General features: G+C 36.2%; 1 protein-coding gene across 1 annotated transcript; it reads left to right on the top strand.

Moving 5' to 3' along the window:
* Window positions 1-2,211: 2,211 nt before the first annotated feature.
* On the top strand, window positions 2,212-18,340 carry LOC131426890 (tudor domain-containing protein 5). The gene is made up of 6 exons (XM_058589641.1): window positions 2,212-2,541; window positions 2,603-2,733; window positions 2,792-3,638; window positions 3,701-3,823; window positions 17,655-17,704; window positions 17,761-18,340. The coding sequence occupies exons 1-6, from the start codon at window positions 2,350-2,352 to the stop codon at window positions 18,281-18,283; spliced, it is 1,866 nt and encodes a 621-aa protein (XP_058445624.1). The 5' UTR covers window positions 2,212-2,349; the 3' UTR covers window positions 18,284-18,340.
* Window positions 18,341-19,951: the final 1,611 nt, after the last annotated feature.

Below are 19,951 nucleotides of genomic sequence, written 5' to 3'. Positions count from 1 at the left end.
GGAAACATTTTTCTTGAACGATTTGTTGTACAGCAGCAGCTATTTTCTTCTCTTCCTCAGAACGCGTTCTGATTGGCTGGTGTTGACATGGGTCAAATGAGATAGGTTTTTCAATAGTGTACTATTGAAATACTTCAATGCTCTTGCTATACACGTTTAAGTTGAAAAATTTCGATTCTATTGGTAGTTAGATTATATAAATCCTTCCACAGATCACTGAGCTATGAGCTTTCAAAATACGAGAAAGGCAAACGCGCCATATGAATTATCCTCTTTGATACTCGTTTATACCAAACATTTCAGAAAAGTTTAATTTTGAACTATTTGAGATTATGTCACACAACTGAAAATTTTATCATAAAATTGTGATCATATTTCCGATGGCATGTAGCAAAAATTATGTTGATTCGTTAGATACAACAAGAGATATTCACGATCAAAAACTTATCACTCTCTCAGAGGGTAAATTTTGAAAAGGCACCCCATAGTAAAGTAAGTCGTATTCACGACAAAAAAAACACGGTGGCAGGCTTTAAAAATTTCAAGCCATCTGTGTCTTACTATGAATGTAGTATGTAAACTGTAATTCCTTACCCAAATAAACTGGTAACTTATAATTTAAGCTCCTCCAGCTCCAACCATTAGTTAGAGTGAGATCTGCTGCCTCCCTTCGATTCATTGACCCAAATGGTAAAAAGAAAGCAGGTGCATTCGATTCGAGTTTTCACGAGATTTGACATTCCCTAATTCTATACAAATAATCGAAATAGTAATATAAATATATATCAACTAACTTGAAAAATGATAGTCGGATTCTCCATCTGATAATTTTTTCACATTTTTCATTTCGATTGTGCTTGCGTTAAACTAGTACAACTGCCAAAATCCGATGCTTTGTTTAAACATTTCTTCTGAATTTAATAAATCACGTAACAGAAATAAATAAATAAATAAATAAATAAACATCTCTGTAAAAACCAGCTCCCTGCTGGGCCACCATGTTCTTGTGACCATAATCTTTTCCGCAAAGACGAAAACAACGAAGATGTATGTGAACATAAATGAAAGTTTGTTGATGCTAAATAGCTGTGATTTGTTGAAACAAAGTTGATTTTTACATGTTTGATTATAAATGTGATATTGGTATGGAACGTGCGGTGCCAAATTGTAATACTTACTTTCACAATCGATGATATGTTGTATTTTACTTCATTTTGTTTACCTTGCTTCCACTGACTTGCTAGGTTTGAAGGCATCAAAGGACCAAGATGTTGGTTACGTCGTGTCATTACTCGTGTCATTACTGAACGCGTAGACCTTACACGATCATTAAAAGTGACATTACTTTTCATTAATGATACTTTTAATAATCGTGTAAGGGCCCCTATTAACAAACGAAGGCTGCACAATGCTCGCATAATCACAAAATCAGATACTTGATCGACAATTTATATAACTAGCGCAAATAAAGTAGCATTAAACCATAAAGTTGGAAATAATATCAACATTAGAAAATGTCCCAAGAGTTAATGAAAAAATCTTTGTTTACTTTTTCGATTATTACACTCCAATCAGCAATCCTTTCATATATATTACATTTCACCAAAGACATCATATTAACAAGATATCCAGCTCTCACATTTCCCGGACAAATCATTGGCAACATCCTTTTTTGCGAGCATGGCGCCCTCAGGCGAGTCTGCATCGAGTCTCGTATATAGAAGTAGGGGAGAGAAATGTCAAATTCGTGCGTGCCAAAATAGCAGCACTGCGCACCCATACAATTGACATGATATGTTGAATGTGATGCCGTGTGATGGCATTGCTGAACTGAAAATTGATTACCCTTCAAGCAGACCCTGTCAGCTTGGAGTGAAATCAATCTTCATCTACCCTACTTCTATGTACGAGATTTGATGCGCAATTGCCTGAGGGCGCCATGCTCGCAGAAAAGATGTTGCCAATGATTTGTTCGGGAATTTCTGGAATGTGCCCTAATAATAGAAAGAGAAGTAAACAAATATCAATTGTAATTTCTACTTGGGACCTTTTCTAATGTTAAATTATTTTTTTCTCGGTGTATATGTCACATCGAGAATTTTATTGATAGGTAATAAAATTTCAGTGTGTATCATGTCGAAAATTTCCCTTTCTATTGTTACCTACTCTATGGATTCACCTTTTAAAGAACTGTCAAAAATTGTATATAAGCGAAATTTAAGATACCTATTTCGTTCAGTGATGAGTTTATTTCATAACAATAACATTATACACGAGGAGAGTCAGTGAAGGTTTTAGTTGTTGACGATACGAAAATAAGTGTAAAGAAATCCTTAAACATACAGAAATATGGAGAACATCTCTATGCAAGAAATAAAACAACTTATCCGGTCTATAGCGATATCCGGTGCTGCTAATGGATTGACCGTTAGAGCGTTGGCTAGTGATTTTAAAAAGATGGAGGGTTTTGATCTCCCATACGCACGATTTGGATTTCCGTCTGTTGATTCATTTTTGCAATCTTTAACAGACACTGTGATGGTAATTACGAATTACGAGTTAGTGATCAATCAATCAAAAATCACTGGAATTGCAATTTCAGGTTAATGGCAATGGACCTATGGCTATGGTGGAACCAATTGTTACCCAAAGTAATAAACACATACGAGATTTTGTACAAGGCGGGAAAAATAACTCAAAACGACGACCTAGGCAAAGCTTGCCAACTTATCGGTAAGAGTTTTTGAATTATATGTTTTCAAATTAAGTTACGATACAGTTAAACTTATAGACCTCGCGCTAGTTACAATAATAATGGCTTCGAAAAAAACAATCGTACTTCGTACTCAAACAAAACATATGAAAACCAAGTTCAAGGACCTCGAAAAATATACAACAGAGAGTTTGACTTTTGTGATACAGTCAACGATGTTGCTAATTCGGACAGTTCTGATGGTGCTCCAGTGTTCACTATGTCGCAAGATAAAAAACTTGAACAAATCGAAAATACAGTTGAACGTCGCAAAACATCAACAGATAAGCGACGATGTGACGACGCTATACCCGATGGAGAAGGATTATTGTTGATCAATGCTTTAGAAGTTCCCAAAGATGCAATGAGTTTAGGAGACGCAATTGAAGACGCAAAACTCCCAGATACAGTTGCACCTAAACAGTCATTGCAAATCTTCGTTACAGAAGTTCACAATCCTAACCGCTTTTGGTATCATATGGGCGATAGTGCCGAGAAAATTGACGAGTTGATGAACGAAATTGAAGCATTTTATTCGCATCTTGGCCATGATGAATGGCGTGTTCGACCCTCGAATGTTGTCGTTGGTTTCTACTGTGTGGCCAAGTTCCTCGGACTCTGGCACCGTGCCAAGATTGTGAGTGAATACACACACAACCGCGTCAAAGTTTTCTACATTGATTATGGTACAGTGGCTGAGTTGGAACTGAAGGATGTGAAATTTATGGCAAAATGTTTCTCTTCACTTCCGGCTCAGGCTATGCGTGCTTCGTTGGCCTACATCAAACCCGTGAATCATAGGTGGACACGCGATGCTGCCTGGTCCTTACTTTCATTAGTGTACGAAAAGATATTGTATGCATACATAATAGATGTCGATAGTAAGGTTAGCTTCAAGAAATATGATTAAAAATTGTATAGGAATAATGACATTCTTTTTCTTTGCAGCAAAATTCAGTGGATGTGGTTCTATTAGACACATCTAGTCCGCAGGATGTTGTCATAAATCAACAATTGTTTGTGAAAGGACATGCCATCTGGGAGGATAACATGCACTATAAAGACAAGAGCGTAAGTTAATGTTTGTGATTTTCATGGTAGTTATTGTATGGTTCATTAATATTGACTATTTTATTCTGTATGTTAGTCTGTCCGTGTTGATGTTAAGAGTAAATGAAACTAAAGATACAGCTTTGACGAATATTGTAGCTTGAGGTCTTGTAAATCAGTTTGTACTCTAGAAGAATTTGAAAGAAGTCATGATAAGTGATACGTGACGATTACTCTAAGTTGAACTGCTGCTTTTTGTTGGGTTGTCATGGAAAAATTGGGTTTTTTCTTATCAAATCGAGCAAGCGGTAATGTTTCTGTTTTTAATTACTTATACTTCAAAGACATTGACGTGGATTTGAAGGTAATTGTTCGAATGAAACTTTCAAGCACTTCAGTACTTGACGGTATACTCTAATAATCCTGAAAGGTTTTGATCGGAGAAATCGCATCACTTTGTTTCCTCCGCTAGTCACAAGAACATTTTCTTATTTATTGAAATTCTATTATTAATCCCATCTATAAATAAGGACTGCAGAGGTATTCTTTTTCTTTCCTAAAATGCTAGAAAAGTAATTTTCAAAAGAATGTTCTGTATATCGAAGCAATTTGGTATTAAGCATTCCACAGCTATTAATGTTTTTACATCTTACGTGACACACACTCTGTCAGATGGTTTGCCGACGGACGTTATGCCCACGAATCTTTCCTCCACAGACGATAAAATTAATCATACTTCCAGTGACGTCTCGTGACAAAATTGACTAGTTGTGCACTGCTTATGTGTTATGATAGAAGATGTAACAGTTCGTTGTAAGTGAAAACTTAAGATTGAGGGATGGAGATTCGCTTGTGTTTTTCAATATAATGAGATATCGATATACTTTCGGATGGGATTTTTTTTATTAAACAAACAAATTTTGTAGCTGAGCTGAGTAATTCTTTCTCTTCTTTAATCTGTGCAGTAACAGAGAAGGACACTAGCACAGCGACAACAGATACTTGAAATTTAAGTCTGATGTATACTGCCCATACTCGCATATCAGTCCCATATCGATTTTCGCCAATTTTTAGTTAGCTTGAGGAATGAAATCCATCCGCACTATACTCTCAGAAATTGCAATAAAAGTTTAGGGTTTGTACAGTAAAATGTGAAAAAATATCAACTCATGTCTGTTTCATATGCAAAGTATTCAGTGCAAATTTCAATAATTTCTTTTGTTGCAATATGTGAATAGCAAAGATGTATTACCGATATTTCATGTAATAATACCATGATTTAGCATTAGGTAGCACAATAAATCAAAAATTTCGGAATTTAAATTTTTATCGTCTTTTTCTCGACATGCCGATTGTCCATATGGGACTGATATGCAAGTATGGGCAGTATATGAGATGCGTGTAAATACACTGAGGTCTTTTTTATGCGGTCTTTTTTATGAGGTTTTTTTACGCGACTTTTTATGCGAATTTTCAGAGTTATGCGGTTTTTTTTATGCGAAGTTTCAGAGTTATGCGGTTTTTTTATGCGATTTTTTCAGAGTTATGCGGTTTCCCTTCTGCGGTTTTTTTATGCGAAGTTTCAGAGTTATGCGGTTTTTTTATGCGAATTTTCAGAGTTATGCGTTTTTTTATGCGGTACGTAAATTCGCATAATAAAAGACTTCAGTGTACACGCTATTTCGGTGCGATCCAACCTGCTTTCAACGAATAAATAAAGATTGCAAAAGAATAATTGAATTTGGTTGGGGTTGGGGACGCAGTTCATTTCTTAAATTCGACCGGTTGTGCAGTGCACGAGGTGCACATGAGGACGAGACGCCACTGCATGCTTCCATAGAATTTCTGAAAATTTCGATCTATCTATTTCTGAGTCGTTTCGATCTTCTATTATTCTTGCTGTACTTTAACAACGTTAATTTTTCATTCGATGGACCCCGGTGTTCGTTCGCATTCTGTATTAGAAACTACCAAATCCCCCACTTCACAGAGGACGGTAATTGATAATTTTTGATGATTGGTTTATGTTTGGGTCGGTTATTACATTCTGTTACCCGATAAAATATTCAAACGTATATGACCTATACCCGCTAAAAAAGAAAAAGAAATCGTTACCCGTGCCCGAACCGAACCCAATAAACACTTTTTTTTGTCCGAATCCGACCTATACCCCCTGTACGGCCACAAATTTACTATCGTTTTTGTCTTATGTGATTGATACAATGTCTAACGGTTTACAAACGGATGTTATCTATATAGATCCTATATCTCAGGCAGAGATGTCTATCTCCTCTGTGTGACGAAGAGCTAGCAAAATTTCTCCCCTCGCACTGACAACTTCAACGAGAGCTCTTCTCTTTCACATTTATACACCACTGTTGTGTAAAGTGTACACGCATCATGAGTGCGTTTGTTTATTTCCTTTTACCTCTTCCACTGAATCGCACCAAAGTGCTAGAGCATTAGCTAATAAATTCTCTGAGGTGGATGCAGATACTTTCACAGAGGTGTACACGCCGGTGAGCACTCTGCTGTATGGTTTGCGTAGATGAAGCGTGGACACGCAAAATCAGCAGAATAAAACAATTTATCGTAAAATTTTCGGTTTTCCTTGCAAATTTTTCATAGCAAGGTCAGATCTACTCTCTATTAATTGAAGTTCACAGAAGTGTTCGCTCAACATCACGCGCCAGTGGTCACTTGGGTGTATTTAGACGAGAGCGCGTGTGAGCGATTCATGCGAAGAGAATGTGTTTCACTCGCGCCAGCTGCTTTAACCACAAGCACACACTCAAATGCTGTCTATTCGACACTGAGAAGAAGTGCGCTTTCCGCTTTGTGCGGTGCTTCGTTTTTTTCATCCTCGGTGTGGCAAAAATCTGACTCTAGCGTGTATCTCTCTGGTGAAATGCCATCTCTGATCTCAGGAATCGTCGTTTAGCAGTTAAAATTGACGATCATACTTCCGTAGAGTTCCTCGCATCATCCGGAATACCACAGGAAAGTCATCTCGGACTGTTAATATTTTTACTGGACTTCAATGATGTCTCCCTCCGGACCGATGCCGCGATCTACCGCTAATCGATGCACACATACAGTCGTTGCAAGAAATTTTTTCCACTCATGTACTACCCGTAGATGAAGTCTTGATTGTGGGAGACTTCAACTTTTCCAGCATAAAATTCCGGTGGCTTCTTCTTTCCTGATCCGGCGCTCTCCACTTTTCACATAGGCATTACAACCATGCTCGACGGCTACAACCTTCGACAGTCGAATCCTGTCGTTAATGAAAATAACCGGATGTTGGATGTTTGCTTTTCAAGTAGAGAAGATGTTGCACCAAAGATTAGTGCTTTACCGTTCCCTTTGGTGAATTCTGTTCGTCATCATCCTCCATTACATATCGTGCTCGATTCGAATCGCTTGCAGAACGCCTGCATTCCAACGGACATCATCTGCTATAATTTTAGTAGAACCGACTACACCAATATGGCCGACTTCTTGACGCAAATCGACTGGGATGAAATTCTCGACAACGATGATGTCAATGCTGCTGTGCAGACGTTTTCTAATGTCATGAGCTACGCAATCGACTACTATGTACCGAAACGATCGAGACGGCAGACTCGGCATCCACCATGGCTGACTGCGGAAGTGAGACATCTGAAAACGACCAAAAGAGCCGCTCTAAAGAGGTATTCTAAACATGGAGGATTTTCCCTGCGTAATCACTACGTGCAGATAAATCAGTTGTACAAGAAAACCGTTAAGCGCTGCCATGCCAATTACTTGAACAACGTACAACGAAAACTGAAATCAATTTCAAGGTATTTCTGGAAACTTCTTCTAGATTTGTTCGCTTCGCTCTTCGCCGATTGCCGTGGACCGATTCTTATCAACTGCCTAGTTATGAAAGTCACGGGTTATTAATCGGTCTCGACACCTTACAAGTGCGACGACAATTATAACGCGCTTTAATAATAGCAGATATATTCAACGGTAGGATCGACTGTCCCGTTTGCTCAACGAAATTAATATTAATGTGCGACCCAGAGCTCTCCGCAACAGTGCTTTTCTTCGACTTCCTATACGACGTACCAACTATGGCGCAAACGGTTCTATTATTGGTTTACAGAGATCGTTCAACCGTGTTTCATCTGGGTATGATTTTAATGTGTCACGAAGCAGAATACGTAAAAAATTTTTGAATATTATTAGGAATTATCATACGGACCAAATTGTGTCTGTTGATTGTGAATAAATAAATAAATAAATGTCAATTTTGCTCTGGAAGGTCCTCGCTTATCGTTTGCTGATGATGTCAAAATCTATCACATCATCCGCAACTTAGAAGACGCAGCCTTTCTCCAGCGACAATTGTTAATCTTCGCAGATTGGTGTAAAGTTAACCGTATGATTGTAAATCCCGACAAATAGTTACTGGGTGGATCCTTGATTGGAAGATCGGCATCAGTTACATTGTAGCTTCCCGTAGCTTAGGATTCTTAATGAGCATGACTAACCACTTTACAGGCGTAAACTGTCTAAAATACTTTTAGTGCTTGCTTGTTCGTTCAACTCTCGAATATTGCTCGACAGTTTGGAGCTCTGCTACCTGAACGGTGCTCATAGAATTGAGGCAATTCAACGCAGATTTTTTCGCTTCGCCGATTGCCGTGGATCGATCACACATTACAAGTGCGACGGGAATTATCACGCGCTTTGATAATAGCAATAATATATTCAACGGTAGAATCGACTGTCCCGTTTTGCTCAGTGAAGTTATTATTATTGTGCGACCCAGAGCTCTTCGCAACAGTGCATTTCTTTGACTTCCTATACGACGTACCAACTATGGCGCAAATGGTTCTGTTATTGGTTTACAGAGATCGTTCAACCGTGTTTCATCTGGGTATGATTTTGATGTGTCGCGAAGTAGAATACTTACAAACTTTCTGAATATTATTAGGAATTATCATACGGACCAAATTATGTCTGTTAATTGTAAATAAATAAATCAATAGATAAATAAATAAATAAATAATAAATACGTATTATTCAACATTCTCAGTTACCACCTTGGCAAACCTCGGAGCCAATGCGACTGAAAAAAAAACCCTTCTTAATCCACCTAGTGGTGTGATAATGCCTTTCTCTTTTTTCATAAAAGTCTCATGAAAATATATTTCATACTTATATTAAACAATTTCGGATACCAATGTTGACACCAATTGATTCAGATTGATTCGAGTAGTTAACAAAAGCATGCTTCAATGTTTATGTCACACAGTCAGCATCATTTTTCCAAACTAGTGCTTGACATTTGCGTTGCCTATTTGTATGAGAACAGTGATGCTTATCTAAAATAATACCTTTCTATAGAGAAAGGCAAAAAAAAGCCTTCTCAGTCCACTTAGGGGAATTTTCATATATCTTGAAAAATCACCATAGGGGGGAGTACATTTTTGATGCCAAAAGGCTTAGAATTGCAACGTCGAGATTTAGTGTCATCTCGAAAAAATTTTTTTTTTGAAAAAATCGACTTTTTGGGACTTAGAAAAAATATGAAAATTTGTCTAAGTCCCAGAAAGTTGATTTTTTCAAAAAAAATTTTTTTTGAGAGGACACTAAATTTCGATGTTTCATGCAATATTAAGAGTTTCGGCATCAAAAAAAATTTTCGATTTTGGAAATTTCATGTACTCCACCCTATGGTGCTTTTTCTAGGTCGAAAATTGTCAAACCTTTACCACCGGGCAGCACCCCTTACGCATGTCCGATTTAGGTCAAATTTTGCATGAAGGCTTTTTTCGAGGTGCTTAAACTTTTGAGCACTAGAACTTAACGAAAATAGAGGTGATCCTAAAATTTTGGCACCCATATATATATATATATATATATATATATATATATATATATATATATATATATATATATATATATATATATATATATATATATATATATATATATATATATATATATATATATATATATATATATATATATATATATATATATATATATATATATATATATATATATATATATATATATATATATATATATATATCTATATATATATATATATATATATATATATATATATATATATATATATATATATATATATATATATATATATATATATATATATATATATATATATATATATATATATATATATATATATATATATATATATATATATATATATATATATATATATATATATATATATATATATATATATATATATATATAAGAGCGGTAAAAATCAATGTGTTTTGTCGGTTACGTCACTTATACAATCATATATCTGGAACCAAAAGTCACAACCATTTGATCTTCGAACTTGATCAATGGCCCGACAGTAGCTTTCAAACGAGCCCAAGTTTGTTAAAATCGGTTCAGCCATCTCTGAGAAAATTGAGCGCGTTCAAATTCAACGCCTTTTGTCGGTTACGTCACTTATACAATCATATCTCCGAAACCAAAAGTCACAGCCATTTGATCTTCGAACTTGATCAATGGCCCGATAGTACCTTTCAAACGAGCCCAAGTTTGTTAAAATCGGTTCAGCCATCTCTGAGAAAATTGAGCGCGTTCAAGTTCAACGCCTTTTGTCGGTTACGTCACTTATACAATCATATCTCCGAAACCAAAAGTCACAGCCTTTTGATCTTCGAACTTGATCAATGGCCCGATAGTACCTTTCAAACGAGCCCAAGTTTGTTAAAATCGGTTCAGCCATCTCTGAGAAAATTGAGCGCGTTCAAATTCAACGCCTTTTGTCGGTTACGTCACTTATACAATCATATCTCCAAAACCAAAAGTCACAGCCATTTGATCTTCGAACTTGATCAATGGCCCGACAGTAGCTTTCAAACGAGCCCAAGTTTGTTAAAATCGGTTCAGCCATCTCTGAGAAAATTGAGCGCGTTCAAATTCAACGCCTTTTGTCGGTTACGTCACTTATACAATCATATCTCCGAAACCAAAAGTCACAGCCATTTGATCTTCGAACTTGATCAATGGCCCGATAGTACCTTTCAAACGAGCCCAAGTTTGTTAAAATCGGTTCAGCCATCTCTGAGAAAATTGAGCGCGTTCAAATTCAACGCCTTTTGTCGGTTACGTCACTTATACAATCATATCTCCGAAACCAAAAGTCACAGCCATTTGATCTTCGAACTTGATCAATGGCCCGATAGTACCTTTCAAACGAGCCCAAGTTTGTTAAAATCGGTTCAGCCATCTCTGAGAAAATTGAGCGCGTTCAAATTCAACGCCTTTTGTCGGTTACGTCACTTATACAATCATATCTCCAAAACCAAAAGTCACAGCCATTTGATCTTCGAACTTGATCAATGGCCCGACAGTAGCTTTCAAACGAGCCCAAGTTTGTTAAAATCGGTTCAGCCATCTCTGAGAAAATTGAGCGCGTTCAAATATCTTCTAAAAGTGCACACACACATACACACACACATACACACAGACATTTTCCGATCTCGTCGAACTGAGTCGAATGGTATATAACACTATGGGTCTCCGAGGCTCCGTTCGAAAGTCGGGTTTTCCAGCAATTCTAATACCTTTCTATAGAGAAAGGCAAAAACACGTAAAAAGTACGCTTTGAAGAAATACTCAACAAACGGTTTGTGCTCTTACAATATTGTGTTCGAAGCGCTGATATGCTAGTCACTTAAGAAACGTTTAAAGTAGACTTTTCGGAAGCATGTTAACGAACAAAGGAAGAAATCGGGACTACCTACGAGGATTCCCCACAAAGTAACGGATCGGATAAAATTTTCAAGAAATTTGCCAAACAGTTTTCCACCGTATTTGCAGAAAAAATTAATCACATCAAATTTCACAAGCTGTCAGTACTGTACCTGTTTTGCACCAGTCACTTAACTCAATTGTCATAGATAATGGACATTTGAGGTTTCAACTTCTCCATGACCTGACGGCATTCTGGCAATTAGCCTGAAGAAATGCTTACCAATATCCTATCAGTATTTAATCTTTTTTTGTATCCGATTAACAAGAAAGGAGATAAAACTATAGTCGATAACTACCGCGGGAGTACATCTCTGAGCGCAGGTCCAAAAGGTCCAAAAGGTCGTTTGCAGATGGTCGTAAAATATATCATGAAATCCGTAACAGCTAGAATGCTGTTTTTCTCCAACGACAACTAAAGAACTTTTCAGAATGGTGTGAAATCAACCGAATGATCCTGAACCCGGAAAAGTGTTAGTGTTAGAGTTGTTAGAGCGATAGAATCAACTGCCCGTCACTGCTTGGAGATCTCAACATTATCGTTCGACTACAATATCTTACCAACAGTGCTTTTCTCTGTTTACCTATGCGGCGCATTGTTCTATCTTCAGTCCTCAACAATCATTAAATCTAACTTGAATTTAATTTTCATTTACCGCAGAACCGAAATAAATCTGGCTTCTTCAATAGCATTAGAAACTATAATTAGGATCACACCATTCGATTTCTTTACTTCATTCATTAACAAACCCTACCAGAACGATTCCCTGGCCCAATGATAAATAGAACCCAAGTAGCACACGTTATTACACTTCAATGACAGTAACTTATATGACACAAATTCATAGAATAAGTTGAAGACTTTGAAGCGTGCATTATAACTGCTATGTAACCTGAAAAGCGTAAGAGGCGGAGCTTGTACGACTTACCAAAGGTTGCCAAACAACTTCTCAGTAAAGAATATTTGATTTGATTCAGCCCGCACAGCAGTCACAATAAAACAGAAAATATAAGTTGGTGTCAAGTTACAATTTGTTTATGTTTTTCCCATTCAACATTTACGACCAAAAATTGGCATCCGATAATAAGAGCTGAAATATAAAATTCAATATTCTTTAAACTCACTATATCTACTCAAAATCTAAGTGCTATTCGATATTTATGGTGAAGTTGATCATTATACTTATTGAAAACGGGCGCACCTCCGATACTTTGGGTTTCAGAACATCGACATACAAAATAATATTCATATTTTTAATCCCGTGATGAAATTTACAGCTAAAAAGTCGATATGTGTTCAGTTAAAACTTTTTTGTGATAAATATTAGTTTTTTTCATATGCCAAAGTTAAAACAGTTGACCAATGGCAATTTTTCTTAAATTTAATAAATATTTCATTCCCTGGTAGCCATTGGCATAAATTTTTCCATGCATACACTGCCGTGACAAAGTGTAGAAATATTCTCTCTGGTAGTGCGAATGTATCTCCCAAAACGAAACAAGTTTGCTTTGCACATGTACCGGCAAAAAATTTGCGTATAAGCGCAGATTTAACTTCAGCCAATTTTTCAAACTGAAGGAAACTTCGACTTATACTACTTATTTATTTAATATTATTGTCCACGGAAATGTACGGAAGCTTTCAACCGACACTGTAATTGTATTTCTTTGTTGCATCACAACGAAAACTGAAACCGATATGAAACCATTACTTAACTTTTACTTATAGTGTGTCACTTTTTTATTGTCACATTTTGTTACGGTGACCAGTTGACGACTAAAAACAGTCAATGCGAGCACGTCGTAAGAATTAGATTACCGAAAAGTTACGTTGTAACTTATTGTAACTTAGTATGATGAGATGTCAATTCGTAACATTATTTTGACTCCATTGTCACCATCATAATACGATTTGTTTCGTCGTGTTTGTCATGCGACCATTATGCAGCATCTGTTTTATTTTTATTTTTTATGAACAAGTTACATGTGCTACTTGGGAAGACCCCTTTGTGGGTTTGTTCAGGTACTAGATATAAAAAAATAGTAAGAGTTTATTAGAGAACATATGAAGGGTGAGTGGAATCAAATTTTATCACTTTCAACTGGGTGTAACTTTTTACCCATTGCGTATATTGAATTGAGTAGTTTTGCAATCTTTGCGAAGATGGAAGAACAGCAGTGTCGTGAAATGATTTGGTGAACGTACCTTGAAAAAGTGAATCTCTCTCATCTGGAAATTATACAATCTACGGTATCTCGTGTTTTTAATCGAAAGTTTAACTGTCGATCGGAAGAAAAAAAAACTAACCAAAATAGATCTCCGTATAGTAAAAAACAGGTAGCTCAAGCTTTCAAGAGGAATCCAAACAGTTCTGTAAGAGATGTGACGAAAAGAATGTTGTAGACTAAAACTTCCATGAAAACGCGAAAAACTACACGTGCATTGAAGCTCTAATCCCATATGTTGACAAAACAGCCTTGTCTCATTATAGATAACGAGACGTACGTGAAAGCAGATTTCCGGCAGTACCCAGGACTTCTGTTTCTCACTGCTCATCATAAGTTCCACTTCTAAGGCCACACATTGGTTCTATCTTTTTTGGATGGATTTGGCCTCGTGCCATCACTCGAAAGATGTTTTGTAGTGGTATAAGGCTAATGAGGTCAACTTTAAGCCGAAAAACCTCAATCCCACGAACGCACCGAAACTACGGTCAATTTAGAATCCCTGGGCCATCGTGAAGTAGACGCGTTGGAAACATCATAAGGAAATAAAATCAGAGAAAGATATGGATTTCCACTCAAAGATAAAAGTTTAACCAAACGTTGTACAAGACCGTATGAGTATATTTGGATATGGTACATTAAAATTAAATTCCAAACAAAAATTAAATACGAACGTGGAAAAAGCTAACCGATAGCTATGATTTGATTCTCTGAAAGTTTGGAGATGATTGTCGAAAATTTTCTTACGATGAAATTTGATTCCATATTATCTAGCAAATACTCTGTTCGGCCTTACATTGCAGCCATTTGACATTCCACTTATCTTTGCACGGAATGATGGTTTCTGTACTTATAGACACAAATAGGGATTTTTTGATTTAGTTTCCGTAGACGCCCTTTCAGAAAAGCTTCTCCACTTTGTACAATTTTTTGTCAGAAAAGTGTAGGATTTTTTCGCATGGCAATTTGTCATTGTTTAAAATCAGCTGCATGGACTTTTACAAATTTTACTTTATTGACGATCAAGAATCTTTCTCATTTTTGGGATATCTGTTTTTGTTGTATCATGATATTTTTCCCGATTTTTCAAAGGTTCAGAACACTGAAAAAAGTCAATTGTTTTCCAAAGTTGTATAAAATAATTATGCAAAAAAATATACAACCCCTAAGTTTAAGTTTATTATATTATCTGTTTATTGCGATCTGTGAAAGTTTCATTCAAATCTGTTTATTGGTTAAAGTATGGCATGATTTGTCGAAAAAGTGAAAATTTCATATCACAATAACTTTTAGAAAAAGAAACCTAGCCGGCGAACGACCGCAACTTGGTTAAAGCCGGGTATAAATAAACGATATAAAAAAAAGAAATCTTTCGTTGTGTCTTTTGGAAAGTCATGTTGATGATCGCAGAGAACTAATTTATACACACTTGAACAAAAAATAAAAATAGTCATTTTCCTGGACGATATAACGAGTTCTAACCCAACTTGTAACGTGAGCTTGGTGGAGTACTCACTCGGGATATTTAATAAGATTGTATCAAACAATAATACTTTCTGTAATGGAATAATTGTTTCCTTAGCCCACATAAGATGACACCGATTAGTGGTACAACAAGACAAGTTATGCACCTTCATTTTTATGAACTACCAGTAATAGCCTCGTTATGTCGCAACACCGAGTCGCCACAGTACGGATGATTTTCCTTTCTCGCGGTCTATTCGAATTTTCATCCCACTTAAACGGGACGACGTGACCACTCGTTTAAAGCTTCACCGAAAATCCTCCACCTATAGTATCAAGTAGCAACAACTTGACACATACAATGAGTCATAAAGTGTTGGTTTTGGAAGTTATCCTCGTTATTGTACATGCGATGCAAGGTTTTAATCCTATACCGATAGAAAATAGAAAAAGTTAAGACCCAAGCTAGTTTCACCACACTCTAACTCAAAACGATGAAAAAGCAGAAGAATTAACCAAATTTAGCGAATATCATGGCATATTGACATAAATGAATTCAACCACAGATAACAGATATATAGGCTCACATGTGAACTGTGTGTAAAAATTTTAATTTTGTTATTAAGCAAATTGCTCAATCAGCGTGGCGAACACTTGCAGATGTCACCACGATCGACACGAGGTGCCACCACGATTTGGGTGCTGCTATCACTGAGCCACAATTTTGGGTGCAACATTCACTTCACGCAAGATTTTTGTTTTGCCGTTGGTTAAAATGATCAGCTACAGTTTATTTTTGTTTTATCCCGATCGAATTCTCGTGTGATTTATGCGACATGGAAATAAAGTTGTCTTTAACACCTAGGAAAATCGTGTGATAAGTGTAAAAATTGTTGTAGTTGGAATTTTTCTGTAACAGGCAGGAGGATTTTGTTATCGTTCCGGAACGTAGTGGAACGTTCTGAAAGATCGCGGCGAACAGTCAGTAGGTGGCAGTAGTGTTTCCAACGTATAGCAAATTTGAAATTTGCACAGGGTTTTAAAAAATTTTGTTCGAGTATATCTGTTATCTGTGATTCAACAGTGTCTTTCGTCGAAGACAGTTCGCAAACCTTATGTGATAATAATGTCCTGGATCGGTGGCATAGTTTGCAGAGCTTAATTTTTGTGCTTTGAGGGTCTAACACTTTTAAAAAATCATTTATTTTGTCTTTTCATTTTTTGATAGTAAAGCATTTAAAGAATATTTTATCAGTTTTTCAAGCCTATCGAAACAAAACTCTGGAAATTATGGTCCTTTATCTTTTCTTATCTCATACTGAGCAGAGGCAAGAGCTCCGCGCTCTGGCCCAAGAGTTTTGCTTTGATTGACTTAAAAATTTAACAAAACATCCTTGAAATGTTTTATTATAACAAAGAAAAAATATAAAATGTTAGACCCTACGCGCCCCCTAAAAAAAATTGTTTCCTTCGATTTTATAGACAATAAACTTTAAGTGTTTTTCTTAAAACCACGTTTTAAAAGTCCGTGTCATCGTCATTTGAAAATTACTTTACCAATTTTCTTACATTATGCACACACTTTCTACATATTAAATACTCAACGTTTTCCTTTCAGTTTTTATTTACTTTGGGGAGGTTTTACATCGGCGGATTTTTTTTCCATGAAAAATCGTAGTTTTGACTTTAAACGAAAAAAAAATCAAATAGAAGCATTAAAAAATTGCAAAAAAGCGCGAAGCTTTTTCCACTGAGTATGTCGCTTGTGTGGTAGAATATATTTGTTGTCAATAAATATATACTTTAGATACACCGTTACAATTCAATGGAAGCATGTCAGTTTTATTATTATTTCCACCCGCCTTTTTGTACTAAACAAATAGATTCATAATCGCCACTCGAACAGAAAATTTAATTATACTGTCTTGCTTTACTCGGGTTGACGGTTCAATGCATAGGGCGCTGGTCTTCCAAGCCAGTTGTTGTATGTTCGAACCCGACATGGAAGGATTCTTAGTGTCAGTAGGATCGTTGTACCTATTCATGCAATGATTCTGTACGCCATGCGAAGTTTGCTTGACGATACTGTTCCCCCGCTTCTCCGTCTGATGCATCATGAATGACTTGGATTCGACTCAATGATGAATTCAGAGTTATTTGCCGATCCATCTATGTGACTTGTTTGGTTTTTCGGCATTTTAACTACTCGTCTAGTTCGTTGTAGATGACGTTAGACAATAATTTGCAGTAAGATAAAATTTTGTGATTGAATTGATTTTGTGTGTCTTTGTGCTAATGTCTCATTCGCAAGGCTTTGTCATAGTCTATATTTCATTTAAACCTTCATTCAACTTGTTCTAAAATCGGTAATATTTTTCAGACAGAAGACTTTCGTAATCGCATAAAATCGTATTCGGAGCTTTATCCGCGGTATATTCACAATTCGCATTGTAGTTCGTAATTGCTAATTTATCTTGTGTTCACAGTTTCACGGATATAGAAAATGGAATATACCCTACACTGCTAGAGATCGGAGGATACCAATCGGAAGGTTTCGATTTTGACCATCATTATACACAATCGCTACGCAGCAATTCTGAATACATGCGGAACATTTTGTCGAAAACTTTTACAATTTCACCGCGATTCATGGTACATCAAAATACGAAAAACAATCCTTTCAGTACAATCTCTAGTGAAACTATCAAACAAAAACAGTATGTTCAGGAAACAGATATCCAACAATATCATATGTTAGAACAAATGTCATTTGATTGCGGAGATTTAGGTTTGTTTGATACAGACGCGGAACAGGAAAAAAATCCAGGAAACAGGATGACTAAAAAACAGGTCAGATTTGTGGATTCTGATGTACAACCAAGTGAAGCTAAATCTGAGGAAGATGAGATAAAAGGCGATGTAGATGATGCTTCATCAAATGCATATTCGATTCAGAACGATTTTCATAACTCTTACGTTAATTCTGTGAGACCTGTGACTATTTGTTGATTTGACCGACTGCTTGCAGTATAGTGATTTTATTTGATGTTTTGTTATGTTACTGGTTCAATAGTGAAATTTTTTATTAGTTCTAACTATTAAATTACATATATTTCATGTGTAACAAGAAGAATTGTGTCTTCATTTATTTATATTGGAAACTCTTGATTAAATTAATTGGTCTAATGCAACAGATATAATTTGCTTTATCTGAGGACGGGGTCAAGGTCATTTTGCAGAAAACAATTTCTCCGAATAACACTTCGCTGAATGCCATTTCGTCGAAAGGGTGATTCCGTCCAATCCTTCAATAGTCTTAATATCGTAATTGGAATTGATTTGAAATAAAGACAAATTAATGATGATAGTGATTACGCCCGTTTTGTAGGCCTACACAATCGTACTTTTGAAAGATCTTATAATTAAAACAACGAATAAATTAATTTCCCCGCGTTTGACCCAGAATATTTTTTTTAGATTTATTTATGATCTTCAGAACGGAATTCCCAAGAAAACTTGTTGATTTTATTAGGAACTAAGCATCAAAGCAATTGCTTTGGTGTATCTATCAGACAAATGCTTGCGGTATTTTCCGTTAACTGAGTTCAAATGAAAAAATATCTAATATGGCTTCGCCACATCGTTTTTGTTCATATGCTGTCGCTTCCACTCATTCAGACTTAACTGAGGCAAAGATACCTAGCTTTTAGTACACCGGGAAAACGAGACGGTTGTTTGCGAGAGCTGACGTCGCCGCACAAGGCCGCCGAGCCACCTTGGCTTCGATTATGTGGCTGCGCCACATCAATCAACCCTTAAAATAACTGAATATTTTTGATAAAGAGTTTGTAGGTTTCTAATTAATAATTTGATGAATTCGAAATTACCCTTTCGGAGAAATATCCTTTTCAACAAAAATACCCTTTCGACGAAACGACATTCGGTGAACTGACCCATTCGGGGAACCGACTTTTGATAAAATGGCATTTCAGAACTAGTTTCGGATTGCTACTTGGGTAGCTTTCTGTGACATAGTCTACATATCCGGAGTGTTTCATTATAATTTGAGAGGGTGCTGCTAACATTTGTTGGAGTTGAGATGTCCATCTCTTCTGTATGGTGAAGGGCATTTTGAATTTCTCTCCCCGTCAGTAAATACAAGCGAATCATGCGAGCACGTGTTTATTCATTTTTCTATAGCACAGGATCGCACCAGAATGTTTAAGAAGAGCTCTCAAATTCACTGCGGTGAACCCCCCTTTGTCACAAATTGTCACAGAAGCAAAGACCCCCCACCCCCCTAAGTCACATTTCACGAATTCAAAATAAATAAAATTCATCTCAATACATTCTCAACATGTATGACAAACCATACAAAAATGTGGGAAAATCGATTAATTTCATGCCGTCATTAGATTAAAAAATATCTCTAAAACTACAAAACCAACGAAATTATTTTATTAATATTAATTATGTAATTTAACAAAAGTATTTGGTTGGTATTGATGAAACATTTAAATCGTCTGTTTTATTCCTCCTAGGGGTACACAGATATTATATTGTTTTAGGTAAAGAACAATATTTCCTTAGTGTAGCATACAGGGCTGAGAAAATAAAGACCAAAACCTCATCAAAACGAGATCACTGCCGAAGAATCTTTTCAAGATCAGTTGATCA

The sequence above is a fragment of the Malaya genurostris genome, chromosome 2 (genome assembly GCF_030247185.1).
Source record: "Malaya genurostris strain Urasoe2022 chromosome 2, Malgen_1.1, whole genome shotgun sequence".
NCBI lineage: Eukaryota > Metazoa > Arthropoda > Insecta > Diptera > Culicidae > Malaya > Malaya genurostris.
Note: the sequence above shows the minus strand (reverse complement) of the source record. Positions and strands in the feature narration are given on the sequence as shown.

Excerpts from the sequence above, each read along its gene's own strand:
- LOC131426890 (XM_058589641.1), top strand. The coding sequence starts at position 2,350 with ATGGAGAACATCTCTATGCAAGAAATAAAACAACTTATCCGGTCTATA. Across the intron at positions 2,734-2,791 it reads CAAAGCTTGCCAACTTATCG|ACCTCGCGCTAGTTACAATA; the intron begins GTAAGAGTTTTT and ends TTAAACTTATAG. Across the intron at positions 3,639-3,700 it reads TAATAGATGTCGATAGTAAG|CAAAATTCAGTGGATGTGGT; the intron begins GTTAGCTTCAAG and ends TTTTCTTTGCAG.